Source organism: Pelophylax lessonae, assembly GCF_965119305.1.
Source record: "Pelophylax lessonae genome assembly, chromosome: 3".
Taxonomy (NCBI): domain Eukaryota; kingdom Metazoa; phylum Chordata; class Amphibia; order Anura; family Ranidae; genus Pelophylax; species Pelophylax lessonae.
The window spans coordinates 268,557,164-268,575,579 of record NC_138770.1 but is presented as its reverse complement, the minus strand read 5'-3'; the positions used below and the strand labels follow the sequence as shown (position 1 = coordinate 268,575,579).

Here is an 18,416-nt window from a genome sequence, read left to right as displayed (position 1 = left end):
CAGATTTTTTTTCTGCCTAGTGTCCTACTCCTGTAGGGGGCAGCATAACACAGTGAAAAAGTGATTGTAACCCTAAAAAAAAAAAAAAAAAAAAAAAAAAAAAAAAAAAAAAAAAAAAAAAAAAGATCCTGTTCCCTTTAAAGCAGGATAAAAAGCATAGTGCTTGTGCAGTGTCTTTTTACCTTTCTATGATGTTAAATACATGGTTGATCCTACCTGTTCCTGTGCCCCCCTTAGTGTGCTGACCACAGTAATCATGGCTGCTGATCCATGATACCATGGTCAGTTTACGTGCCTCAGTCAGCCCGCAGTCTCTCCCCCTGCCTCCCTCCCTCCCTGCCTGTATGCTTGGGTATAAAATCAAGAATCCCAAATTCTTCAAGCCCCTCTGTTACAGAAAGATAGATATACTGTGCAATATTGTATTTTAAAAATTTATTATGCAGTGAAACACCTTATTACAGAGCAGCGCTGTGCGCTCACCTGACCTCCCTCCACTCTCCTCCTCCTCTCAAATGGGGAATCTCAGCCCCTCCCACTGTAGTCCTCAGATCGGGTAAACTGACTGCCTGGAGGTCAAGTGAGCATAAATCGGCACTCTGAAACAAGGTATTTCGCTGCATAATTTTTTTTAAAAAACAAATACTGCATAGTATGGCCTCATGCACACTGGACGTTTTTGGAGCTGCTGTTAGCAGCGTCAGACGTTTTTTTTTTTTTTTGCAGCTGCAGAACGCCCATCCATGTTATTCTATGGCCTCATGCACACATAGAGCTTTTAGGAGCTCCAAGTGGCATAGGCGTTTTACAGCTCCAAAAAAAACCCAGGAACTGTGCGTTCTGGAGCTGCAGCGTCAAGCTGTAAAAACGTCTGACGCTGCTAAAGGCTGAGTAACGTTGCTTAACGTGCGTTAAGCCACGTTATACATTTTTTTTTTCTTCCATTCAAAATCAATGGTTCCCTATGGGAGCCTATTGATTTGAATGGAAGTCGCACCGCCTGATCCGACTTGCGGCGCGACTTGCGCTGTGAGAATCTTGAGGGGGAACTCCACGCCAAAATGGGGAAATAAAATGTTGTGGGGTTCCCCCCCAGGGTCCAAACCAGGCCCTTCGGGTCTGGTATGGAATTTGAGGGTAGCCTCACACCTAAAAAACGGCGTGGGGTTCCCCCCAAAATCCATACCAGACCCTTATCCAAGCATGCCGCCCAGCATACCAGGAAAGGGGAGGGGACGAGCGAGCGGCCCCACCCCCCCTGGATCATACCAGGCCACACGCCCTCAACATGGGGGGGGTGAGTGCTTTGGGGCAGGGGGGGCTCTGCACCCCCCACCTCAAAGCACCTTGCCCCCATGTTGATGAGGACAAGGGCCTCATCCCTCAAGGGTCTGCGGGCAGGGGGCTCATCGGAATCTGGAAGCCCCCTTTAACAAGGGGGCCCCCCAGATCCTGGACCCCCTCCCTATGTGAATGGGTATGGGGTACACTGTACCCCTACCCATTCACCCCATAAAAGGCAGTGTGTGTAAATAATGGCAGGAGACGTTTTGGAAAGTTTATTAAAAATCTTCATCCCGTCTTCTCCCTCTCCGGTCTTCTTCTCTTTTGCTGTCCTCACTTCTTGTCCTGTCCTCTCTTCTTGTCTTCTGCTCTTTTGCTGTCCGCTCTTGTCTTCTTCTCTCCGGTCTTGTGGTCTTCTGCTCTTTTGCTGTCGGCTCTTCTTCTTCCTCCGGTCCTCCGACGACGACGTCTCCGGCGATTATGCCGGTCTGCGGTCTCTGCAGCTTATTATATAGTCATTAGGGGCGTGGCCGCCAGATGACGTCATCTGGAGACCCCACCCCCTTGTGTCACAGATGACGTCATCTGTGACACATGGGGGCGGGGTCTCCAGATGTCATCTGGAGGCCACGCCCCTAATGACTATATAATAAGCTGCAGAGACCGGAGACTGGCATAATCGCCAGAGACGTCGTCGGAGGAGGACCGGAGGAAGAAGAGCCGACAGCAAAAGAGCAGAAGACCACAAGACCGGAGAGAAGAAGACAAGAGCGGACAGCAAAAGAGCAGAAGACAAGAAGAGAGGACAGGACAAGAAGTGAGGACAGCAAAAGAGCAGAAGACCGGAGAGGGAGAAGACAGGATGAAGATTTTTAATAAACTTTCCAAAACGTCTCCTGTCGTTATTTACACACACTGCCTTTTATGGGGTGAATGGGTAGGGGTACAGTGTACCCCATACCCATTCACATAGGGAGGGGGTCCGGGATCTGGGGGGCCCCCTTGTTAAAGGGGGCTTCCAGATTCCGATGAGCCCCCTGCCCGCAGACCCTTGAGGGATGAGGCCCTTGTCCTCATCAACATGGGGGCAAGGTGCTTTGAGGTGGGGGGTGCAGAGCCCCCCCTGCCCCAAAGCACCCACCCCCCCCATGTTGAGGGCGTGTGGCCTGGTATGATCCAGGGGGGGTGGGGCCACTCGCTCGTCCCTTCCCCTTTCCTGGTATGCCGGGCTGCATGCTCGGATAAGGGTCTGGTATGGATTTTGGGGGGACCCCACGCAGTTTTTTTCGGCGTGGGGTTACCCTCAAATTCCATACCAGACCCGAAGGGCCTGGTTTGGAACCTGGGAGGGAACCCCACGCCGTTTTTTCCCCATTTTGGCGTGGAGTTCCCCCTCAAGATTCTCACAGCGCAAGTCGCGCCGCAAGTCTGATCACCCTGATCCGACCTGCGGTGCGACTTCCATTCAAATCAATAGGCTCCCATAGGGAACCATTGATTTTGAATGGAGGCAGAAAAAACGCTGCGAACAGCTACTGTGGCCAAACATGCAATAACGCTAATGGAAAAAGCTACTGAAAGCACGTTTTTACAGCTGCTGTTTCCCGGCGTCAAGTAAACCGCTTTGGAGCACGTTTTTATGACGCCCTGTGTGCATGGAGCCTATATATTTCTGTAACAGAGAGGTTTCCAGGATTTGGGATTCATGACTTTACAACCACTTTAGGAACAGACATTGCCTACATGGTATGACCCAACAAAGATAGATAATAAAGGCTAGGGTTGTAAAACAGGAAAATCCAGCCAAACCAGGGTTGCTATGACTTTACAAAAAGTGAATACCTATCACGTTTGATGGCCAGCATTTTTTCAAAGACGAAAATGGGTTTTAATTAATTTAGTGGGTTTCAAAGGATTAGGTGCCAGCTGTTGCCTCCAGTATCTAGTAATCGTTATTCTAGTGGCCAGTAGAATGTGTGTGATATTACTGTGAAAGTGTGAAGGGTAATTATTCATTTCTAAATTTAAAATTGCAAGGGGTGGAGATGGATCATTTAGTATACCAGTAAAATTGCCTAACAGTTGGAAAAATTTCCTCCACAAGCTAGGTATGTGTTTTTACAGTCTCAGTAAATTATGTATCAACATTCCTGGAGAACCGCACCCTCTCAAATATAATAAGGACTGCGATGAGTAGAATTTGGCTGGCAAACATTATTTTTAAAGTACTTTCAAGCAACATTTGTAAAGTCATTGAATGTACTGAGAATTTTCTTATGAATGTTTGTGGGCATAAACTGTACATACAAACTTTACTAGTATATGACCAACAAAAGACTGGAGTAGTTGTACACCTTACCAATCAGATTCTAGCTTTTATTTTTAAACTACGCTAGTCCAGAAAACACTTTGTGCTAAACCCAGGGGCAATCTTCTATCACACTTCTTTCTAGAATGCCCATCACGGGTGAAGCCCTCTTTGGACCGGGAAGTACTCTGAACACACTGCAAAACAAATACACAGGAGGGCTTGACTACCTCTGCATTACCATTGATAACTTGTATTAAATTCACATAGACAAATGAATACTCATATGCAGACAAATTAATACTCCTATGCAAACAAAAAACAACAAGCCAAACAGATTTGCTCCAGCCAGAACACAATAACAGTATGTCCTGGGAAACAATGGTTGGAAAGCTGATGCATTTCGGGGGTCATGCCCCTTTCTGAGGAAAGAGGCATGACCCCTGAAACGCGCCAACTGTCCAACCATTTGTTCCCAGGACATACCGTAATTTCATTCTGGCTGGAGCAGATCTGTTTAGCTTGATGTTTTTTTGTTTGCATGTGAGTATTTATTTGTCAATGTGGATTTATTAAAAGTTCTGCACGAGGTGGTGGCCTCCTCCTGTGTGTTTTTTTGCAGAGCTTTTATTTTAAAAGGATAGATTCACTTTTCAGAGCATGTTACACATAACCCGTAACAAGTAACAAGCTCCACGTCTCTCCCCCCCCCCCCCAATCCCTGTGACAGCTGGTGGAGGATCTTCTTCCCACACTTGCTGACACATTTTGAAAAGAACAAGGTTGTGTGGGGCTCCACTGACACTGCCGCATCATCCATTCACAGAGTTCTGTGAATGAAAATACTACAAGTACCTTCAGCCTTTGCGGCTAATGGCTTGTAGTTCTCAATGGACTGCGAGGGCGCCCTGCAGCTCGTAAACAGTCAGAGGTACGGACTGAAAGCTGAAGGGCTTGTTTGCAGGATCCTGACATTTCACCCCTGATTATGGGTGCAAAGCTTTCCAGTCTCCTGAAATAAAATGTGGGTTTTTTACCACCAAATTTTTTTTTTTTAATAGGGGTTTTTTTTTTTTTTTTTTTTTGCCTTTTGTTTAATAAAATGTAAAAGAAAAAAACTTTAGGAAAGCAATTTCACCAAAAGCAGTATGGTCCCTAAAAATAAATACATATATCTGTTCTCTCAACTAATAACAAGGATATTGTCAAAGGTCCTCATAGTTGCCTTCTGAGACACATGAGGCCATATGATGTGTACGTGTGTACTTTTTATGCTCCACCCGTTAAATCAATGTGATAATGAACAAAGTGTAAATCCGCCCTCTCCCTTGCTACAGCTCTCGGTAATGCCAGTGGCCAATGCTAAGTAAAATATTTGTGGATTTTCCTTAGTAGTATCTAGTAGCTTTAGCCATTTTGGCTATACAAACATGCTATTTAAAGAGATGAGTTTATTGGTATAAGGTTTATTGTTTAAAGCGTTTAGACAACTACATACAACAATCACATAAAACAACATTTGCACATGTGTTTATTGCATTTAAACATGCTTTGTGTCTATTCATTTTAATTCCAAGCATGAGTATGGGTCAAACATTGGCTGTTTGCCGAACACCGTATAATCGGGGCGTTCGACTGTTTGTTCAGCCCGCCGAATGGCCAAAATGCACTGCGCCGCCGCACAGTGCATTAGAAGCCCTGATTGGCTGAAGCATTGAAAGCTTTCATCAGGGCACAGAGCAATATCAGAGCCACGATTGGAGAAAGTAATGATAACTCTATCCAATCATGGCTCATTGCTCTTAGTCCCACCCCACACTTAAAAAATATTCTTTCAATAGCGGCCATACTTTGCTGGGGCTTTTGGCCTTCCTCTGGATCAACTGCGGGTATAGGATCGTGTATATGGGATTGTATGGTTGGGTTTTCTTTTTTGTTTTTTTATTATTTGAGCTATATGGACTTGTGTTTTTTTTTTTTTTCAACTTGACTAACTATGTAACTGTGAAGCTAAGATGACCTAGATCTTCATTCTAGCCAGGGGAAATCGGATCGGGAAATAAATATTTGCTGGTTTAAATCCCCTCTACGTGGTGACACTCGCAATGCTGGTCCTGGGCCCTTAGGTGGAAAAGCTAATGCCTCGTATACACGCAACGATTATCGGCCGACCGATCGGTCGACTTTTGTCCAGTGTTGTTGTGTTGGTTGAAATGTGCTCTAGACTGCACACGAATTTTCTCGACCAACAAAAACCAACTTCAGAAGTGATGTCATGTGCTGGTTTACTTTACGTGTGTTTTTTCTTCTGTGAGCATGCCCAGTCTTGCTCATCAGATTTTTGTCTGCCGAAATCTGTACTGACTGACGGAAAATCGGCTGTTGTGGTGACGGCCAACAAAAATTTTATAGCATGCACGTCAGATTTTTTTCGGCCGAAAAGTCGCAGTCGGTTGTCGGAAGCATCATACTAACAAGCCGAAAATCGGCCGATCGGACGTTGGCCGAACAATCGGTGCGTGTGTACGAGGCATTAGTCTAGAACAGTGGTTCTCAAATCCGGTCCTCGGGACCCACTAACAGGCCAGATTTTAAGTATTACCTTGGGGGATGCAGACTAGAATACTGCAATCACTGAGAAGCAAATGAGATCACCTGTGATGTAATTTAGTTATCTTGCAAACCTGGCCTGTTGGTGGGTCCCGAGGACCGGATTTGAGAACCACTGGTCTAGAAAACATGACGGGGTGGGGACAAGGTGCACATCCTGTGGAAGCGAGCTGCTGCAGCAGCAAGTAGTGTATGTGTAAAACCCCCACTGCCACCATTGTAAGTGATACAGTGGTGGCAGCAAAAGAGTTAAAGGAATCTACTGCCACAATATTGACATAAATGCTTTATTGAATTCCCCAGTTTATTTTTGGCATTATACGCATTATTGTTCACTTGCAAGTACATTATTTATTTATTTTATTTTTTTTACGCATGTGCCTGCTTTACAGCTTATAGCGTATGTGGTAATCTAGTTATTGCCAGTACAGGTAGATTTTATACTGGTACTTAATTTTTATTTGACATTCCTCTTAGTAAGACCGTGCACATGGAGGGCCTTCATTCACCCATAAGGATCCATTTCTATCTTTATTTACTATAGCAGATAGAAACATAGAAACATAGAATGTGTCGGCAGATAAGAACCATTTGGCCCATCTAGTCTGCCCAATATATCTGAATCCTATGAATAGTCCCTGGCCCTATCTTATATGAAGGATAGCCTTATGCCTATCCCATGCATGCTTAAACTCCTTCACTGTATTTGCAGCTACCACTTCTGCAGGAAGGTTATTCCATGCATCCACTACTCTCTCAGTAAAGTAATACTTCCTCATATTACTTTTAAACCTTTGCCCCTCTAATTTAAAACTGTGTCCTCTTGTGGTAGTTTTTCTTCTTTTAAATATGCTCTCCTCCTTTACCGAGTTGATTCCCTTTATGTATTTAAAAGTTTCTATCATATCCCCTCTGTCTCTTCTTTCTTCCAAGCTATACATGTTAAGGTCCTTTATCCTTTCCTGGTAAGTTTTTTTTCCTGCAATCCATGTACTAGTTTAGTAGCTCTTCTCTGAACTCTCTCTAGAGTATCTATATCCTTCTGGAGATATGGCCTCCAGTACTGCGCACAATACTCCAAGTGAGGTCTCACCAGTGTTCTGTACAGCGGCATAAGCACTTCTCTCTTTCTACTGCTTATACCTCTCCCTATACATCCAAGCATTCTGCTGGCATTTCGTGCTGCTCTATTACATTGTCTTCCCACCTTTAAGTCTTCTGAAATAATTACTCCTAAATCCCTTTCCTCAGATACTGAGGTCAGGAATGTGTCAAATATTCTATATTCTGCCCTTGGGTTTTTACGCCCCAGGTGCGTTATCTTGCACTTATCCACATTAAATTTCAGTTGCCAGAGTTCTGACCATTCTTCTAGTTTTCCTAAATCCTTTTCCATTTGGCGTTTTCCCTCCAGGAACATCAACCCTGTTACATATCTTTGTGTCATCAGCAAAAAGACAAACCTTACCATCGAGGCCTTTTGCAATATCACTTATGAAGATATTAAACAAAATTGGTCCCAGTACAGATCCCTGAGGTACCCCACTGGTAACATGACCTTGTTCTGAATGTACTCCATTGACTACAACCCTCTGTTGTCTGTCACTCAGCCACTGCCTAATCCACTCAACAATATAGGAGTCCATGCTCAATGACTGCAGTTTATTGATAAGTCTTCTATGTGGGACAGTGTCAAAAGCCTTACTAAAATCTAGATATGCAATGTCTACTGCACCTCCACCGTCTATTATTTTAGTCACCCAGTCAAAAAAATCTATAAGATTTCTTTGACATGATCTCCCTGAAGTAAACCCGTGTTGTTTTTCATCTTGCAATCCATGGGATTTAAGATGTTCCACAATCCTATCCTTTTAATAGGGTTTCCAATAATTTGCCTACTATTGATGTCAGACTCACTGGTCTATAGTTGCTCGATTCCTCCCTACTACCTTTCTTGTGAATGGGCACGACATTTGCCAATTTCCAATCTGGAAGTTGGCCGAAAATTCACGGCCAACAATCGGTGCGTGTGTACGAGGCATTAGTCTAGAAAAATATGTTTGCAGCTTGCTCATGAAGGCCCATTGACCTCCCTCTGCCATCTTTTCTTTCTGACATTTTATTTTCTCTAGTGTATCTGATTTTTAATCCTGTGTCCACAGCATACTATGCACCTTGATAAGTCGATCTATTTCAAAACAAACACAAGAACAACTTGATGTTTTAAATCATACAAGCATTCTACTTTTTTGCCACTGTGTGGCACTGTTGTATTAGACTTTAGATTTTAATTCTAAAGTACAAAATAAGGATTGTGGGTCTTTTTTTAACCACTTTAGCCCCAGCCCTATTTCGGACACTTTTTGTTCACAAGTTAAAACCAGTATTTTTTCCTAGAAAACTACTTAGAACCCCCAAACATTATATATATTTTTTTAGCAAAGACTCTGGAGAATAAAATGTCGGTCATTGCAAAATTTTTTGTCACGCGGTATTTGCGCAGCGGTCTTTAAAACGCCATTTTTTTGGAAAAAATTTGAAAAATCACATTTCACTGCATTTAAAAAATACTAAACAGTAAAGTTAGCCCATTTTTTTTGTATATTGTGAAAGATGATGTCACGCCGAGTAAATAGATACCAAACATGTTACGGTTTAAAATTGCGCCCCCCCGTGGGATGGCGACAAACTACGGTCAATAGAGATCTCAATCTGCGACGCTTTAAATTTATTTAACGGTTACCAGTTTAGAGTTAGTGTGTAGCTCTTTTTTTTTAATTATTGCCCACGCTCTGGCGATCGCGGCGATACCTCACATGTGTGGTTTGAACAGCGATTTCATTTGCGGCTCGACTTGCGTATACGTTTTTTTTTGTGCGCGAGCTAACGGTGACGGGGACGGCTAATTTTTTTTTTTTTTTTTTCCTATTTATTTTTTCTTTTTTTTAAACTTTATTACAGGTTTTTTAAAAAAAAAAAAAATCTGATCACTTTTATTGCTGTCACAAGCAATGTAAACATCCCTGGTGACAGCAATATGTCGTGACAGGTACACTTTATGGAGGGATCGAGGGTCTAAAAGACCCTAGACCCCTCCACTACACTTCCCTGTATGCAAAACGCCGAAAACGGCATTTTTGCATACAGCCGTTTTTCAAATCTGCCGCCTTTTGCAGCACAGTAACCCGGAAGTGACGTCATGGACGCCGCCTCCGGGTTACGTCATCGGAGACCCGATCGATGCCGTTTCCGGCATTCATCGGGACTCCATCCAGCCGGCGGACGTGCCGGCTGGGTGCTCGGGGCTCCCGGTGGGACGGTAGCCCCGAGCAAAGCCGCGGAAGGCGGCGGGAGGGGGGGGACGTCCCCTCCCGCCCCCCCGGGTAACGATCGAGCGGCTCCTGAGCCGCATCGATCGTTACCGACGGAAAGCCGACCGTCGGCTTCAAACAACGGTACCGGGATGATGCCTCTAGCTAGAGGCATTATCCCGGTATAACCCCGCAAAGTCTGCTGACGTAGAGGTTACGTGACTGGTAGTAAAGTGGTTAATCAAAGATTTTAGGAAAAACTACAGCAAGTGTTGAAACAAACCTACAATTTTTATATAGGGAGTGTGTCTCTGGTGACCCACCTAAAACAAACTGGACCAAAAAGAGGGCAGGCAGCTTTTTTTTTTTTGTGTTTCATTTTACTAAATGCATGCACCATTGTTAATCTCCTATTACTTCACCGCAGTGATGACAGTCATTTAATTCATATTTTAAATACTTTTTTATTTTGAGTGTACTCCATTTATTTTAAATGCCACTTTCGCATACCAGAACATTTTGTGTTTCTGCATTAGTATAATAAAAAATGTCTTTTTGAAGATATGTGTGGTTTTGAGACTGCTTTTTCAAGATCTAAATGTTTTTCTATATATATATATATATATTTATTTATTGTCATAGGCTTTTTAGTTAGAAATTAAATCTGGAAATCAAAGCAAACTGCTAAATACACAGATAAAATACATATAAAAGCATTTTCATTTCTCTTCAATAATTCCTGAGATTTACACAGCTCTACCCCACTGAGGGCATGATGTGTCTGTGTTGCAGTTTCACTTTCACTACAGGTCCCTTCCCAACCCCCCAGCCTGTAACTGTATATGGATAGGAGAAACACATTGATGAGCTTATCTCTGTCAGTATGCTCTCTCCCCCTATCGGCATGCTCCTTGCACTGCAGCATACATTAATAGATCCTTGTACTGCTTCTCTTTTCTCCTCTTTGAGCTCTGCTATACACACTATACAGTAGACTGCAGGAGACTGACAACAAGTCAAATTCAGGTACTTACACTGCTTGCCTATAAGAAATACATATAGGAAAATACAGAGCTGCATTTCTTTGTACTGTATATCTGCCTTGTGATGCTTCAAATGCATTTTTTAACACAAACAGTGTAAGCACTTGAATTTGATTTTCATATCAAACTAGTATATCTATACTAATATGGAATGGGTAATGTGTTAGGAAAGAAAGGATGCCACATTGTTTGATGAAAATGAAAATTATCAACCTACAGAGGGCTGAATTCAAAGTGAAAAAATGGTGCAGCAGGCTTGTCCATTTTGTTGAAATTTCATTGCAGCAACTCTAAATGGTACTTAGTGGTGTGCATGGCCCCCACGTGCTTGTATGCATGCCTGACAACGTTGGGGCATGCTCCTAATGAGACAACAGATAGTGTCCTGGGGTATTTCCTCCCAGATCTGGACCAGGGCATGACCTGCGCTTCTGAACAGAGTGAGGTGCAACCTGGCGGCGTCAGATGGACCGTAACATAGTGTTCAATTGGATTTAGGTCAGGCGAGCGTGAGGGCCATTCAATGGTTTCAATTCCTTTATCCTCCAGGAACTGGCTGCATACTCTCCCCACATGAGGCCAGGCATTGTCATGCACCAGGAGGAACCCAGGACCCACTGCACCAGCGTAGGGTCTGACATTGGGTCCAAGCATTTCTTCCCGATACCTAATGGCAGTCAGGGTGCCATTGTCTAGCCTGTAGAGGTCTGTGTGTCCTTCCAAGGATATGCCTCCCCTGACCATCACTGACTCACCACCAAACCGGTCATACTGAACAATGTTACAGACAGCATAACATTCTCTATGGCTTCTCTAGACCCTTTTACATTTGTCATATGTGCTCAGAGTGAACCTGCTCTCATCTGTGAAAAGCACATGGCGCCAATGGCGGACCTGCCAGTTCTGTTGTTAAATGGTAAATGGCAATTAAGCTCCGTGGTGCTGGGCATTGAGCACAGGGCTCACTAGAGGACGTTGGGTCCTCAGGCAACCCTCTGACCCAGTTTGCTGATAGACATACACACCAGCTGCCTGCTGGAGGTCATTTTGTAGGGCTCTGGCAATGCTCATCCTGTTCCTCCGTGCACAAAGGAGCAGATACCAGTCCTGCTGATGGGTTAAGGACCGTCTACAGCCCTGTCCAGCTCTCCTAGAGTAACTGCCTGTCTCCTTGAATCTCTTCCTTGCTTTTGAAACTGTGTTAGGAGACACAGCAAACCTTCTGGCAATGGCCCATATTGATGTGCCATCCTGGAGGAGTTGGACTGCCTGTGCAACCTCTATAGGGTCTAAGTATTGCCTCATGCTACCAGTAGTGACAAGGACCCGAGCCAAATGCAAAACTAGTGAAAAACAGTCAGAAAAGATGAGTAGGGAAAAAAAATGGCAGTGGCCCCCACCTGTAAAACCATTCCTGTTTTGGGGTTGTCTCATTGTTCCCCATCTAGTGCACTTTTTTTTTTTTTATATTTATTTCATTAACACCAAAGCAGCTGAAACTGATTAACAACCCCCTCTGCTACTTAATTGACCTGATCAATATCCCGGGAGTTTACTTGATTTGATGCTATACACTGATTAAAAAGTGTTCCTTTAATTATTTTGAGCAGTGTACAATGAATGCTTTATATAAAGAAGCTTTCAATATTTACAGCTGTCCATGCCACTATTCTTCATTCTGTTCAAAAGATGCCACTGTTGAAATATATTTACTTTTTATTTCATTTAGGTGATTAAGACCCCGTTCACACTGGGGCGACCTGTCAGGCGACCTAGTCGCCTGACAGGTCGCCGTAGGTCGCCTGCCATAGAGAAGCTGTGGACCCGTTCTAATAGGAGCGACACAAGTCACTCCGACTTAGAAAAAGGGTCCGAAGCTTCTTTGGGGCGACCTGCATCGACTTCAATGATATGAAGTCCGTGCCGGCCGCTCCGAGGTCGCCCCGGCAAGTAGCGTCGCCCCAGTGTGAACGGGGTCTTAGTGTTTTGTTTTTTATTTTTCTAAATATTTAAAATGGAACTTCAGTTTTAGGCCCCTTTCACACATATGGTTCGATCAGATCCGCCTGTCAGTTTTTTAGGCGGACCTGATCGGACGCTCCATGCATCCCTATGGGGCAGCGGATGTCATCGGAGACATCTCCGCTGACACCCGCTGCCATCTGATCCGATCCTGTCCGTGAAATCTGGACGGATGGAAACCCTGTTTTCCATCTGTCTGGAGGATCGGATTGAATGGGATCAGATAAGAATGGACAGCTTGTTTTCATCTGATCTCCCATAGAGGACAGCGGGGACCTGACAGCTCCATCTCAGCACACAGAGTGGAGACGGAGCTGTCACCTGCCTGCTCAGCGGAATGGACAGGTGTGAAAGGACCCTTACATGTTTGTGACCTACCTGCTCATGCCCTGGGTGCTTGGTAGAAAGCTGTGTTCTTTAAAGCTGAACTCCAAATAAGAAAATATTGTCTATATACAAGAGACATGTGGGTTCTTACTTGAAATTTCGTGTGCTTGATGTGTATTTCTTTCAAATGCAGTAATCCTGTATGAAACCTTGCCTCTGTGCAGGAGGTTCCCATAATAAAGACCAATCACTGCTGCTCTCTTTCCATGTACAGGGTGACTGGTCTCATATTCTCTCCCAGGCAGCCATTAAGGGGTGGGACTGGTGTCTCCCTAACAGTGCTGTTGTCTACACTTGTCTGTGAGTTATGTGCAGAGTAGTGATGATGTCACTGCTACTTTTATATGTTGATGACTGGGTTTGTAAAGGCATTTGGTGTTCAAAATGTAGATTTATATGCTTTGTTGCTATTGAGAAATCTATTTGAAAAATGGTTTGTGCCTGGAATTCAGCTTTAATCTCTCCTCCTCCTTCCCCACTGTGTGCTTCCAAATATTCATTAAAGATCATTTCAGAAGTCATTTCCAGCCTATCCTGAATCCCGCAAGACCAATTGGCTGTCGGGACAACCCCCTGACCTACAGGGGTGTCAAAAACCATTGCTGTGTCCCATGTAGTGCTACAAACTTCAATAGCCCTATACCTATATGGACCTATATGACAAAGAGTTGGCTGCAGAACCAACCCTCTCACGGATCACTCAGAAATGTATTTGTAGCAATTAAAATGTTGCTTAGAGTAGTGTCTGTGCAATGTGATCTGGACTGCAGACACATGTTGGAGCATTTTGTTTCATCTATATGAGAAGGGTTTATCTGCAAAGAGCCCTCCTTAATCCCTGTGCCAGGGCTGTCTTTAACACAGGGCCAAAGGGGCAGCTGCCCTGGGCCCAGCCATTGTTGCGGGGCCCAAAGCAGCTGCCCCTTGAGCCCGCACTGCCTACAAATATTTGATAAGCGCATTTGGTAGGGCCCAAGAAAATATTTGCCCAGGGTCCAATCAATACTAAAGATGGCCCTGCCCTGTGCACAGCGAATATTGGGACTCCGAAACCCCTCTGCAGCTGGCAGCATGAGTTGTATTAATCTGTGTGTAAATGCAGTGTTGTGTTAAGTGAGTATGATTTGACTTGCTGTCTACTCTATTTTAAGAGATAGTGTTTGTGTGTGTGTGTGTGTATGTGTATTACATAGTTCAAACAAGTGGGTACTGCCCTCACCTGTAACTGGTCACTGCAGCGAGGAGCATTGGAAAGGCAATGCATATGAAAATAACAAAGAAATTTCCGAGCTCATCTTACCAACCAGCCTGCGACCAACCGAATCGACCTGTCTAACAGTATGCATTAAAAAAACAGGGGTTTAGTTGCACACATATGCAAATACAGGCGTAGGCCACAGACCCCCGGCAAGGCACCCTATTTTCTGTGGACCTAACTAATTTCTGTGTGCAACTAAACCCCTGTTTTTAATGCATACTGTTGGACAGGTCATTTCAGTTGGTCGCAGGCTGGTCGGTAAGTTGAGCTTGTAAATTTTTTTTTTTTTTTTTTTTCAAAAGTGTGTTTATTATTTACTTCATACGGGACCGGTAAAACTCGCCATAGATGGGGATATTTTCTTTTCTGCAACCACGGGTTCTGATTCTCCCATTAACACTCTCAGTGGTGTGTGTGTCTGTCTTTACCTGCACCCACAGGTGAACACAGTGATTATTGCTCGCAGCTATAACAGCTGCTTGCAATAATTGCATGAAAAGTCTGACAGGCTGGTGATACCAAAGTTTATCGATCAATGAACTTATGTACATTCAGCTTGCCCATACATGGTTGGAATCTTGTCAGGTTCCTGCTGAACCGGGAGAGATTCGAACTGCCTATGGCCAGCTTAGGGATAGTAGAAAGGGAAGATCAGCATAGTGTCTATGCAGTGTGATCTGAACTGCAGACACATATAACAATACAGCATCTGGTTTACTATCTTCTGCTGTTGACATTTAGGCTAAGCTGTATATATTCACTTAGATCGGCTTCATATCTGCAGAATGTCAGCCATTGTTTCTATGCATCCATTGCAGTAAAGTTCTGGCTTCAATTGACTATTCTTACCAGTAAGTGCAGAGCAAGATGGAAAAGACTAATGCCTCGTACACACGCAACGATTATCGGCCGACCGATCGGCCGTCTTTTGTCCAGTATTGTTGTGTTGGTTGAAATGTGCTCTAGACTGCACACGAATTTTCTCGGCCAACAAAAACCAACTTCAGAAGTGATGTCATGTGCTGGTTTACTTTCCGTGTGTTTTTTCTTCTCTGAGCATGCCCAGTCTTGCTCATAAAATTTTTGTCTGCCGAAATCTGTACTGACTGACGGAAAATCGGCCGTTCTGTTGACGGCCAACAAAAATTTTATAGCATGCACACCAGATTTTATTCGGGCGAAAAGTCGCAGTCGGTTGTCGAAAAGCATCATACTAACAAGCTGAAAATCGGCCGATCTGACGTTGGGCAAAAATTCACGGCCAACAATCGTTGCCTGTGTACGAGGCATAAGGATGGTCATGTGAGCTTATTTTATCTCCAGTTTTAAGGTAAAAATATAAAATAAACAAAATAATAGGGGCCAAAAGCTGCAAAGCAAGTGGTTCTATTTGGTTTAGACTAAAGCTGGTATTTGTAGCCTGTTTGTAATGATTTTTTAAGTATATTTGTAATTTCTATTCCCTACAGCTTACTGGAGATACAAGCGTAACCACCAAAGTGAAACTGCAAGCTTTAATCTATCCTGTACTTCAGATACTGGATTTCAACACTCCTTCTTATCAGCAAAACACAGACATGCCCGTACTGTCTCGGTTTGTGATGATTAAGTTTTGGCTGGACTACCTGAATGGAAGTCATGTCTTTGCCCATGCAATGCTGGTTAATAATCATACATCTTTGGACATAAGTGAAACTGTTGCACTACGAGACCGATTGAATTGGGATTCATTACTACCAGCATCATTCAAAAAGAACTACAAACCTATTTTTCAGTCAGTGGGTAGTCCAAGTGTTGTACATAATGTACCCGCTTTACTTGACGTCAGAGCCTCTCCACTGGCTGCACATAAGGAAACACTCCAGCGCCTTCCAAAGACCTATGTCTTGACCTGTGAACATGATGTCCTCAGGGATGATGGGACCATGTATGCAAAAAGGCTGGAGGAAGCAGGAGTTGATGTTACTCATGACCATTATGAAGATGGCTTCCATGGCTGTATGCTGTTTGCTGCTTGGCCCATGTATTTCTCAGCCGGTGCTAGAACAAGAGATGGTTATATTAAATGGCTCCGCGAGAACCTGTAATGTAGTGGAATATTTTGGTTACTTTCCAATTCAGGTTAAAACATGTTAAAGTGTGTGTCCACTTTAGTACTAAATGGTTGTTACCTTTTTAGTATTGGAATGGAAAAAACACCATTACATGTTATCCAACGTGCAATATGGTATACATGCATTCAAATGCACAAAAGCTTAACTGGAAAATGTAATCCTAAAAAACGTTGTCACTTGGCATATGCACATTGTACATAGCTGGTCATAGTCTTCTCAGTAAGGAAACTTGATTCAACAGAGGGAGAACTGAAAGTAGATACCCTTGTGAAACAAATCCAAAGTAGTTTCGCTGGTATAGCAAGCTACACAGGATTGTGGGTATCCAATATTATATAAGAAAGTTACAAATTTTTTAACCTCAGATGTGAAATGCTACTTTAGAAAATAACCTTTTCTTTCATTAACGAGTTTGTTTTCCTACAGTAGAATACTAAATCGATCATAGAAAAGACTCTACAGGAACTTGAGATATTGATTGAGAGAGTGTTACTAAACCCAGGACCCTGTATTCACTATATCTGGTCTCCCACAGTACACAGAACATGGAAATGCAATTCTTTTAGTAAATATAAAACGATAAATACCTTTTCTCATCAGCAGTATATAGCAGTCTTGTGACTTCTGTCAGGGCCTGGTTAGAGCTTGCAGGAGTTTTCATTCTCCCCTGATTGTCCTATAGGGCTGCAAGACCCCTGACCCTCTCTCTGGACAATGCTAATTGGCCCTGTGCTGGTTGCATGCACCCTTCGAGGAAAAAAAAAAATAAAAATCTCTTTAGCAATTTACACCACACTGAGCATGTGCAGCTTGCCCCCAAGGCTCTGTTCTATTAGGAGATGATTTGGGGACAGTGAAAGAAGGGGAGTATCAAAGAAAACAGGATCAAACAGCCTTTTTTACACAATGCAGAGGATTACCCCTTAGGTGTCACAGTAAACAAGCATGCTTTACTGCATATACTGTTGTGGGTTTAGTAACACTTTAATTCAAATTCATATATCAATCACCTGCCGACCGTCTGCCACAGTTTTACCGCGGCAGACTGGCTTGGCTGCGCGAAATGATGTAGGTGTACGTCGGTCGCGGGAGTGATGCTGGGGGGCACCCGGGATCGCTCCCTGCTGAGAGAGAAGGACAGTCTGCTGTTGTAAACACAGCTGACCGGTCTCTCTGAAATAATCACAGAGTGCCTGTGATCCTTCTATATAGGATCACAGGCCTTTATGATCATTTCACAAGTCCCTCCCCCCCCCCCACAGTTAGAAAACACTCCCCTAGGCTCACAATTAACCCTTTGATTACCCTTAGGTTAACTCCTTCCCTGCCAGTGTCATTATTGCATACTTTTAGCACTGATTTTTGTAGTAATGTCACTGGTCCCCCCCAAAAGTTTTAAAAATGTCAGTTAGGGGTCCGATCTGTTCGCCACAATGTCGCAGTACCGCTAAAAATCGCCGCCATTACTAGTAAAAAATAACTAAAAAATCTTTCCCCTAGTTTGTAGACGCGATAACGTTTGCGCAAATCGATCAAAATACTTTAACTTTTTTACCAAAAATATGTAGTGGAATACAAGGATGAAAAATTTAGATTTTTACATTTTTTTTATATAGCAGAAAGTGAAAAATATTGTTTTTTTTCCCCAGAAATGTCGCCCATTTTTTTTTTTTTTTTTAGTAGCGCAAAAGATAAAAATCACACAGGTGATCAAATACCACCAAAAGAAAGCTCTATTTGTGGGGAAAAAAGGACATCAATTTTTTTTTGGTACAGTGTGCAATTTTCCTTTAAAGTAACGCAGTGCCGAATCGCCAAAAAAAAAAAAAAAAAAAATGGCCTGGTCATTAAGACGGCAAATCCTTCCAGTCCAGAACTTTAAGTTAATTTTTCCACCTGCAAAATGTATTTCTTTGTGGCCTACCTGTCAAGGGATGGTTACTGTGTACTGTATATCAGTCAGTGTTACTTCTTTATAAGAGACAGCTTTTAAGAGTATTGCACACAAAAAATTGCACATAAAAAAAAAAAACATGTATAGGATATGGTAGTCATACATGCGTTATAAAAAAGAAAACA

The 18,416-nt window shown here is 43.3% G+C and overlaps 1 protein-coding gene across 1 annotated transcript in view; it reads left to right on the top strand.

The window, feature by feature from the left end:
- The window catches only part of NCEH1 (neutral cholesterol ester hydrolase 1), a 64,613-nt gene extending 48,037 nt beyond the window's left edge, over positions 1-16,576 (top strand). The window contains exon 5 of the mRNA XM_082249870.1: positions 15,693-16,576. Within this exon, the coding sequence (XP_082105996.1) occupies positions 15,693-16,310 (618 nt within the window). The 3' untranslated portion in view covers positions 16,311-16,576. The remainder of the gene's footprint in view (positions 1-15,692) is intronic.
- Positions 16,577-18,416: the final 1,840 nt, after the last annotated feature.